Source organism: Astatotilapia calliptera, chromosome 17 (assembly GCF_964374335.1).
Source record: "Astatotilapia calliptera chromosome 17, fAstCal68.1, whole genome shotgun sequence".
NCBI classification, from domain to species: Eukaryota; Metazoa; Chordata; class Actinopteri; order Cichliformes; family Cichlidae; genus Astatotilapia; species Astatotilapia calliptera.
The window spans coordinates 23,699,657-23,710,832 of record NC_137438.1 but is presented as its reverse complement, the minus strand read 5'-3'; the positions used below and the strand labels follow the sequence as shown (position 1 = coordinate 23,710,832).

General features: G+C 44.0%; 1 protein-coding gene across 1 annotated transcript in view; it reads left to right on the top strand.

The window, feature by feature from the left end:
• Positions 1 to 2,846: 2,846 nt before the first annotated feature.
• The window catches only part of ntn4 (netrin 4), a 31,187-nt gene continuing 22,857 nt past the window's right edge, over positions 2,847 to 11,176 (top strand). Inside the window, exons 1-2 of the mRNA XM_026147475.2 lie at positions 2,847 to 3,247; positions 4,918 to 5,471. Of these exons, the coding sequence (XP_026003260.2) occupies positions 3,202 to 3,247; positions 4,918 to 5,471 (600 nt within the window). The 5' untranslated portion in view covers positions 2,847 to 3,201. The remainder of the gene's footprint in view (positions 3,248 to 4,917; positions 5,472 to 11,176) is intronic.

Genomic DNA, 11,176 nt, shown 5'->3' with positions numbered 1-11,176 from the left:
TCTGCTTTTTGCATCCTTACTGCAGAGAGATTTTAAATAATGACTTCAAAGCAGCAAAAGAGGTTCAAAACTGCTACAAAACATGAAAAATTAGTAAAAAGGGATGTGTTAACACTGCGTCAGGCTGGTGACCTGTCCAGGGTGTACCCTAACTCTTGCCCTATGGTTGCTGGGATAGGTTCCAGCCCCCTGTGATCATCATAAGGCTAAATGGAAGAGGATGGATGGATGGATAAAGGCATTCAAACTAGACTATAAAAGTTTTTGACGTGCCACAGAGATGGAAAAGTAGTATAAGACTACAAACTATCAAAAAGATAGTAAAATGTAGTAAAATGATAAGTAAAAGATGACTAACGTGAACACTGAGTGGGGGCTCAGTAAAGGGCTCACAGATGGAGGCGAGGGAGGAGGCAACACTAAAACACTTTGGCTTGTGTCTGAATACCTGCAGACACTAATGACACTCCTATAAGCTCCTCAGCAATTTAAACATTTATCAAAACTTCTTTTTTTTGGTTACAAATTTAGCTTTATTTAAATAAAATTGTCAAACCCTTAAATAATTTAAGTTATGATCTTCCTCCAGTGTAACCAACACATCCATTGCTCACTGGTGGCGCTGGTGGTGGAAAACAGACTAGAAAGACACACAACATGACTAGATTAAAAAATAACCTGAAACACATCCAGAAATACAACAAAAAGAGTGAAAGATGAGCACAAACTGAGAAAAACCAACACAAAGAGCTCCAAAACTGACCCAAAAACAACAATGGAGATGATAAAATGACTTTAAACAGAAACTGCCCTAAATAGATGTAAAGTGACCACAAAGAGCTTTAAGAAGACCACAGAGCATTATTGGAGACTTGTTCATTGACTTTTCTGCCCAAAAGCTGAGAAGATGAAAACATCTCTCTTGTCTTTATGGAGCTAAATCCTGGAAACTGTTTAAAACCGTGAGAAAAGAACAAAGTTTTCTCCTCCACAAAGAGCCAGGCGGGCGGTGACTGAACCAGGACAGGCAGAACAAAGTGAACAGGTGAGATAGTTTAACTTGGCTCACTGCTTATTGGACAAGGGTCAGGTGCTTAGAAAGCAGGTCACGGTCCGATTACACCGCAGACAGAGAAGCCAGAGCCGTGCTGGGTTCAGTCGAGCTTAAGCCAAATGGGCCTGAGAGGAAATCGGCGTTCTACCTCTGCTGAACACAGGGAGGCGCCCTGCAGCCTGCACGCTGTTGAAGCCACTCCTGCAGGCTGGAAGCTGGGGGCTTTCCCCTCTTCTTTTTATGGGCAGCAATGATGTGGAAAGCAGGATGAGTATTTAACTGGATCTTTCACTGGTTTTCTATGGACACTGGCGATGTCGTCTACAAAGGCTCGTGGTCGGCAGAGCAACCAGAGGGTGTAATTTGAAGTGCCTCAGCAGCTCACGCAGCTTCTGCATCCAAAGCCAATTAGTCAGAAATGTGGATGTGAGCACTCATGTGGTCCGTTCATCATCAGGGTCTATGTGGTCCCCTCAGGGGGTCCAAACCCTGTCAGGACCAGTGGTGGGCAATCATCAAACTCACTTCAAAGTGTCACAGCGTCAAACCAAAATCAGATCATGTCTTACATCGCTGCAGTCTGAAGCCAGTGATGCACAGCAACACCTCACTTTCATCTGATTTCTGATGATTCACTATAGAGAACTTTGCATTCTGGGTAAAATTTCAAGTTTCTTAAGTCTGTTTCAGAATGGTGACTCTTCAAAGCAAATTACAGCATATGAAAGCTTTCCTTTTTTGTGCCTACAATTTGATCCTGGACTGATCTTCTAGTTTTGATTCCCTCTGTGCCCAAATAGTTTCCCACTGTCATTTTGTAAGTCTTGCCAAATGTAAAACCATTTGTTTTCCTTTTAGCTCTCTTGAACATATAAATCCTTTTTTACTGGCAGTTGTTGCCCCATCACAGTCCTGTGAGAAAATAAGTACATTCCATGATTCAGCAGCTTGTGGAACCACCATTAGCAGCAATAACTTGAAATAATTGTTTTGTCTTCCATTGTTATGAAGGACTTTTCAGATTTGTTGACAATTGGTTAATCAAGTGCATTTGATCAGCACTTGGGTGCTACATACCCTCTCAACACCACCACCAACGGAAGCAGTGAGGTAGGTCTTCATAAAGAGATGTGAACATTGAAAACACAGTTTCAGAGGTTAAAACTGTAAAATATACATTGTTGGGTAGTTGACCTGAAACAATGAACTAAATAAAACACAAAAGAAGCCACATATTTCTAGTTTACTGCGGTTTTCAGATGCAGGTAATGCGTGTTTTGTCATCACATGACTCGTGTTATACTGTGTTTGCTATTAGCCGTTTACAGTTAGCTTGAAACTTCCACAGCGTCAGTCACGTTTTTTTTTTGTTTATTTGTTTGTTTTGTTGTTGTTTTTTGTCTCTCCACAATCACTAAATCACTTCCGTTTTGTTTCCCGATTTTTTTTTTCATCTTGTGTTTTATTTTTCTACTTGCTGGTGTTTTCTTAGGTTGGAGTGCGTTTGAGATGCTAGTCATTAATTGAAAGTCATATATTTAATATGAGCATCCAAATTTGCATGTCAAGAAGTGAGGAAATGCGCCTTTAAAGGAAGTTTGGACTCCCTGAACTCCTCATAAAGTCCCCCCCGCGTGGTCCCGGGTCCTCGTGCCGGGACCCCGCTGGTGCGAAGATGAGGCTGGGAGCACAAACTGGAATGTTCCTTTAAGTCGCAGAAAAATCCGGAGGGAGAGGCGGAGCTGGCGCACAGCGCTGTCACCGCACCTCCTCTGCGTCTCCGTGCGCCCTCAGAGGCAGATCACCGCAGGGAGATGAACCACGCCGCAGGTCCCGGAGCAGCAGACGAGCCAGGCAGACCCGTTCACTTTTCTTCCTCCTCTTCGGCCCTCCTCCTTTCTCTACGGGACACCTCACACCGTCCGGGATCATGCTGTTCCTTCATACGGCTGAGTTATCATCGCCCTGTTGGATCGCAGCTGAGTGAAAGAGAAAGTCCACACTGGAGCTGAACCCTGCGCACTTGCCTTGTTTTTTTAAACTTTGCCACTGTGGATGAGCTCCCTGATTTCTGAGTAACTCCAGCGGATTTTCTGGCTCGCTTTTCTCCCCCACATATCTTGGTCTATTCCCACAGCAGAGGAGATATGTTTTTCTTGTTCGTGGTCAGCCTGGCTGTGTTTTCAGATGCAGGTCAGTGTGATGTTTTTAAAAAAAAAAATTTTATTAGGGGGGTTGCCACTGGGGCAACAATGTCTCCGTGGCAAGTGCAGCAATGCAGAACTCCCTTGAAATTTGGGGCAATTTAACCTCTCACTGCTCAGGTTTAAGATAATTAACACACATATGTTGAAAGATGATCATAATCAGCTTTTATATTAACCTCCAGGAAGAAAGAGAACAATAGAGGATGTGTCCCATCCTCAGTGTTTCCCTTTCAAAGAGCAGATATTGTGATTTATAGTTGAATAATTGAGTTATTTCTGATTAAAGCATATTCAATTTCCTGTAAAACCTGTGATTTTTGTTATTTTACATCCATTTATTCTCTCCCCATCAACACTGTGACATAATTCATATGGATCTACCGCCTAACAAAGAAAATCCACCTATAAAAAGTGCAAATATGCAATAATTCATCCTGTAAAATGTAATGTGAGCCTATCTGTGAGGTCTTGCACATGACAGAAGCAGTAGAGGGCTCCAGGTTTTAAAGTAATAAATCCACAGTGGGGATGACACTATTTGCCCGGAGGGGTGGAGTGGGTGGAGGGTTAGGGTTGTAGAGCGTCTGGAAGGCGTCTGAATGCTGCTCATCGTCCCCGAGCTGCCAAACTTTATCTGTGTCAGAGTCCACGCTGCCTGCGGTCCGTGGCAGGCAGGTGCACAATGCCTCTATTATCCTTTTTGCATAACATTTCCGATCGAGGTAAAACACTTGACTTGTGTACACACACACAAATACACACAGCCCATTTCTCAGCTGCCCCACTCACTCTCAGACTGAATGAGGTGTGTCTGTTCACTGTTCTTTGGCTGGTTTGATTTTTGGTCCACTGACACCGAAAACAAAGCGTTAGCCCAGCTTTAGTTTCACACTTTGTTTTTGTTTGGTTTCTGTTCGAATGAGAGTCCAGGAAAAGTGAAAGTAACCCAATAAAACCGGGAAAAGATGCAAAACAGGTAGAAATACAGACAGAAGAGGCTCAAAGATGTTAAATATACCACTGAAAGAGCTGCGAATCATCCAGAATGTGGTGAGAAAAAAGACCACAAATGGACAAAAACTGCCACAAAGAGAGATTGTGTCTTTTTGACAAACAGAATATTTAAATCTAAGTATAATAGGAAAATGTTTAGTTTTACTGGAAAAATTGAGAAAAATATTAATTTTCTTTCAAGATGATCCATGGCTCTTTGCTTTTTTTTTTTTTTTTTTTTTTTTTTTTACACTAATGGGGCCAATTTTGTAGATGGACTGATATGTCTTTATTGGGTGATATCTACCCAAGCAGATAATTCCGGTTGGATTTAATCTGGTCTTTAAAGTATTTCCCCTTCTCTTTAACTCATTTTACTTTTGCCAGTAGTCCCAAAGAAACTGCTGATATTGTTTTTCTGCAGAGTAAACTGGACTCGGGAGAGAAATTTTACTTTTAATGATGGTGTGAGAACCATTATTTTTAATATTTTAGTCAAATAATCCCACCTACATGGCCAGGTGTTGGTAAAGGTCAGTGTTTTGTTTTGGGGTTGTTGGGTTTTTTTTGTTTTTTTGGGTGGAGTAACCCTTTAAAGTGACTGAGGATGGTGTCATGTGAGTCCATAGTAAAGTTCCTTCTCTGCAAACCTTCTTCCTGCAGGTCTGTCTGAGGTGGTGTTTAATGGGGGCGTGGCCCCCCGTTGTGAGAACCGCGCCTGCAACCCCCGCATGGGGAACCTTGCCTTGGGTCGCAGGGTGCTGACGCAGACCGTCTGTGGCAACAACGGCAGCGAGCTCCACTGCTTCTACTCCGACCCCGACGCCAACCTGGCCTGCAGCCCCGCCAAGTGCACCAAATGCAACGCCGGCCTGCCCCACCTGTCCCATCTGGCCGGGGCCATGTCCGACTCCTCCTTCCGTCACCCGAACACCTGGTGGCAGTCGGCTGGAGGGGTGGAGTCGGAGACTGTGCAGCTGGACCTGGAGACGGAGTTCTACTTCACGCATCTCATCCTGGTGTTTCGCTCACCTAGGCCTGCCGCCATGACTCTGGAGCGCTCGCAGGACTTCGGGAGAACTTGGAGGATGATGCAGTACTACGCCACCAACTGCAGCGCTGCCTTCAGGCTGGAAGAGGGAAAGGCAGGCATTGGCCAGGATGGCGCCACCTGCACGTCCAAGTACTCAGGCGCCTACCCCTGCAACCGCGGAGAGGTGAGGCGATGCTCCAAGTCTTTAGGGGGTTTTTATGACATCAGTCACACTGAACATGAATAAAGAATTATTCTATTTCAAATCAACTCTAGCTCCATATTCCCACAAAGCAGGAAGACGAGCAGGGTTAATTTGCATATAATCTCTGAATATGAGCATGCAGAATCTGTAGGGATCAGTAAAGCAGTTTAGAGACAAATGGGAATCTCCGAACCATCAGCTGTCATCTGACTGCAGTTTAGCTTTCTAAACAAATGCGTGAAATGGGACATTTTGGCCTGGATCTCTCCCAGAAACCCCCAAAATACTGGCTCCTGTCCCCAGAATGTGTCATCTGACTATGCTCCAGATCCAGGATCCCAGCATATAACGGCAATGGAAAGAAGAGAAGCCAAACATATCTCTTACACAGTATTCAAAGACGGGGTATTTTTTTTATCTCCTCTTAACACAGGAGCTTTTATAGAAAAAAAATCCCCTTAGGTGCTGCCAAAATGGCTCTGAAACGTCAGGGCATGGACCTTTGGGGGTTTCCTGTGGGTCTGGCACTGAGGCGCTGGCAGTGGAGTCCCGTTGGGGGCAGGGCTGTTGATTGGGCTCGTTCTGGTGCATACTGCAGATGCTTGATTGGATTGGGATCTGAGGATTATGTGTATCTTGTGTTATGTGCTCGCTTCTGGTGGGAAGTGTCTTGCAATTGGAGCTGCAGTGTTTAAGTGGATGGGATGTGTCAAAGTAACATCGATACCAGCACCCAAGGTTCCTCTGTGCCTTTCACATGCAACTGCTTTTCTTAATTCAGTCACCGAGTCCTGAAATGACTCTCTGACCATGTCTTCTTAGTTTTATCAGCCTGGGTCTACTGCTCACAGCCTTCTAGTAAATAAATCTTTGGAAAAAACATAAACTGCACCTGTATTGCATTAACAGAGCTACATTTCTAGCAGACTGCAGAATCATTTAAAGTGTCTCTATAACCTGGTTGGGGTCCAGTTTGGGAGTATATGTCAAAATAGAGGTTGTGTGAGGTTTATTTTCATAGCAGATCTCAGAGGGATTTACAGTCTCTGTGATGGATAAAATTTAATGTTTCAGATTGCAGCAGCACAGATGGGACTCACTGGAATTAAATTTTGATTTTGCTTTTTCTGGACATTGTGCATCAGATGAAAGTCGCTACACGCCACATTTTATTGGACATGAAAGAGAAAATTATTATATTTGGCAACATGTTTTAGCATTTGTGTGTTTCCATTTTAACACCTGCCGCAGTCAGTTTACAAATGGTAAATGGCCTGTATTTGTATAGCGCTTTTCTAGTCCCTAAGGACCCCAAAGCGCTTTACACAACCAGTCATCCACCCATTCACACACTGGTGATGGCAGCTACATTGTAGCCACAGCCACCCTGGGGCGCACTGACAGAGGCGAGGCTGCCAGCCACTGGCGCCACCGGGCCCTCTGATTTGAAGGATGTCCATGGACGAGAGAGTGTAAAAGGGGGGGTGCAGTGCACAGAACCCACATTACCAAGTGAGGACATGAGCAATAATGGCCGGGTGGAAGGTCAAAGTTTGGTACATGAATGAAACCAAAACAAACCACTTTAATGTAACAGATGTGGTGACATAAGTGATATCAATTTATCCACTTCTGTAACTAAATACACCTGAAGAACCAAAAAGGCTTGAAAACCACATTTATATACACTCGTCATGGGCATACATTTTCATGGGAATTATGAGCTTTGAGTGATGTCTTTGAACTGAAAACAGTCCTCATCACGACTTACATTTTGACATCTAAGTCTCTGTGAAACTCTGAGACCTTGGTTTTATGGCTTGTTGGTGGTCTCATCTGGTTCTTAAAACACACAATCCAACACATTTTTAAACCCAAAGTTTTCTTTGTTGGTTGTTCCTGACAAATAAGCAACCCGGTGGTCTCTCCAATTTATTCACAGCAGGTACAAAGATGACCTAGAGCGTAGATCATTTCCTTCTGAAATCATAATGATTACAGCCTCAAGAGGAAAATAGTCAATCAGGGAAACCTCATGAAAGCACAGCCTGAAGCAGAAAAAAGTAAAATTCTGCAGGTAGATAACAGCAACAGTTTGAAGTTTAAAGGCTGCACTGTTACTGTTCTTCGACTGGCCTGCTTTCTTTCTGGAAGCAGTTTTGATGATCAGATTTGTATCAGGTCTCGAATTCCCACCTTTCCTCCGAGTCCAAACACCGCCAGCTTGCTCGGATAGCAGGTTAGCGCAGGTGGGAAGGAGCGCGGATGCACACCTGCAGGCCTGACAGACTTTCCTGCTCGTCGTGCAGCTTTTTTCTTCCTCCATGAATGAAGTGCTAATGATGTCACGGGTGACAGGTAAAGCGAGCTACTTAACAGCCAATCCTGAAGGGCAGCCTCTCCATCATTTAACCCCTCCTGTTGGAGCAAAGTCAGATCTTTCTGCAGTAAGTCACGCAACATTCAAGAGTCACACAGCACGCCGAGCAGAGGGAAAGCCAGGTGGGGGGAAGCTCCCCGAGTGCATGATTGAGTGTTTAATAGGCGTACTTTGACTGTAGCACGAGAGGGCTTCCTGCACTCCATTGATGTTTAATTGAAGCAGTGTGTGTTGGGAGCTGCTCTGCAGATGTGTGCTGAGGCACATGCCAAACCCGATGCTGTGCCGGGCTCCCCTGCAGCGCTTTCATATAAAATGTGGACTCTTCCCTGCTACTCTGAGGTGTTTCCGTGAGGCTCTCAGGTCTTTTTTCCCCTCTCCATCTCCTTTTGTGCGTGAAGGTTTGAAAATAGCAGCTTGTTTTCCGTCTCCTGCGTCTCTCCGGCTTGTTTGGGTGAGCAACCTGTGCTAGGAGCATGACCTGTTTGCCCTTTAACCTCTCCACTGATGACCCTGGGGTTGAAAGAGGTTAAGTAGTGCACTGACAGACCAGCTGCTGCTGCTCAGCTGCTCACACCGTCTGTGCACCTTTTGGTTTTTGCTTCTACATCATCTCTACTGACAGTCAAGGTCACGACATGACAACAAGCCTTATTTATGTATGTACTGTACGAATATAGAGCTTTATTCCATGCTAATCTCACTTGTTGTCTCATAAATACTAAGTTCTCACAGTTATGTTCATAGTTGGCCTGCACTCAGGTACTATTTCAATTAAAAGTCAGAAACCTGTTAAAATATATATTGATAACAGTACCTCAGGGGGCAGTAACATACATGTGGCCACCCTCACAGGCTGCAGAGAAGTAAACAAAGCAGAAGAGACATCGTGCGTGAGTGGATTCATGACCTCACCACACAATGGGTCTGCAGTGGTTGCTTACTATGAGTGCAGAGTTTCAGATTTGGATTTCTTTTCCAGTTTTGATTTGAAAAAGATCACGAATTCGGCTTTTACTTTTTTTTTATAATGAAGGGTTCTTCAAAAAGTCCTACTTTCACTTATGCTTGAAAAACATCAGCCACTTTGCTTGTGTGGGAATTGTTTTGTCCTCTTTCACTACGGATGCACTAAGATGTGACTTATTCCTGACCTACTTCTTTAGGGGTCACCACAGTGGATCATCTATCTCTCACCCTGTCCCTCACATCCTCCTCTGTCACACCAACCCTCTCCATGTCCTCCTTTGCTACGTCCATGAATGTCCTCTGAGGTCAACCGCTTTGCGTCCTTTGTCCAGTAGATCCATTATCCCTCCTGTGCACATGTCCAAACCATCTCAGCCTCTCTGAGGGGCACAGGGAACTTTTTGGAATAGACCAAACCCTCAAGGTTTGCCCACACCACGTCGCCGATTATACGCAAATTCCCAAGGCTTCAATAACACCTTTATTTAATTTGAGCTTTGTAACATTTACTGGAACCTTTACTTGTTGTTTTCAGGAGGGTCCAGCTGCATATTGTGGCTGTTATCACAAAAAAATGAATAACTTGAATAACTTTTTAATCAACTTTACATAAACTCACTTACCGTCAGTGACCGCTGAACAGACATGCCATCGCTTGTCTTTCATGGAGCTTTTTAGATGTCATATTGGACTCTGGTTGCGCTTAATGCACTTAAATTGACAAAAGAAATTAATATTCCACTGCTGTTTTAGATTATTTCTGCAGAATGAAACTTTTTTGGCTTCACAGAGTACCGACCCTCCTTCAGAAACAGAAATGTCAATGAAAAAATGCCACTGCGCTAAAATATAAAGCAAGATGAATAGCAGACACATCAGCGGAGTGATGTTTGATTGTATGCATGCGTGTGATTGCGGTGTGTGTTTTTTTTTTTTTTTTTTTTTGGTTTTTTTTTTTTTTTTTTGCTTGCATGTGAGTGTCTGAGGCTGTGTGATGAGATAAGTGAGAGCTGTGGTGAATTTTGGGGAGGGGGGGGTCATAGCTGGGAGCGATTACAGGCAGCAGGTATGCTCAGCTCTCTTCTTCTCTTCTTTCACCCGCAAACATGAAAGCATGTCATCTCATGTGTTGAAAGCTGTTCGTGTTCACCTGTAATGTGTGGAAAAGGTGGTCTGTGTGTGTGAGTGAGGGAGAGAGAGAGTGTGTGTATTCAGAGCTGCTTGTCTTATTTATGAGGTCAGCTGGGCTGGAAGAATGTGAGTGTTTGTTGTCCAGACTGACCTCCTTAGGGAAGAGAGAGGGACGCAGACCAGCCGACGCGCACGCGCACACACACTCATCAGTGCCCTTTCAGATAAACACTTACAGTAGAGGCTCTCCCTCTCCTCTGTCTGCTGGGAAGGAAGTGCTGTTGCTCTGATGGATGTTGGTACTGTTGGCTAGACACCCATCCCCCCTACTCCGTCTTTTTCCTTCCATCAATGCCCATTGTGCCTGTTTACCAGATTACAGTCCACAGTGCTTTGATGGAATTAGGCCTGTTAAAGGCAGGCTTACTTTAAGTTTGCAGGCTGAAACAGGAAGAAAGGTTTTCAGTGAACCTGCCGCCTCACAGAGCCGGAAATTTGTTACATAGCTTAATGGCAGGTGGAAAACTTTCCCAAGTGCGGTATGAGGTTTCAGCACGGCTTTCAGCTTCCATAAGTGTATTAACAGTTGATATCCTGCAAAGTGCAAAGACTCTCAGTCTACATGCAGACTAATGCAGACTAACCAAGTTATTTACGCATCAGTTTGCCCCCCCCCCTGACCAAAACAGCCAGTGCAGGCATATTTACACTGATGGTTTTTTGGTTTTATTTTTTTCTAAAATGTTATCCTCAAATCTGTCATGTTGGATACAGGAATCTTGTGAGACATGCATGGTTTAACGATATATTCTGGTCTTTTTGACTATTTGTAAACTCATATTTCTGCCAGCTGTACTTATGTAGAGCTCAAATGAACAAAACGTGTATCAGCTCATATATGCAAAGCAAGTTTATTAAAAAACAAAAGGTTGATTAGGTTCATAGGTCATTCATGTAGTATGTGGATGTATAAAAAAAGTATAAACCCAAATGACAGTTGACAGGTGAGCAATTAACTCAAGTCAAAAACATTACCGTAAGTACGGTAAGCCACTTCCCTAATTCAACTAGTAACCAAAACCTGGAAGTAAACACCCACAAGCCGGTTGAGCAACACAATTTTGTTTTTTCTATCAACCGGGGCTTGCCAAAGGGTAACCAACCAGTCTCTAGGCCTGCATGACTGGGGCCTGAAACAAATTTA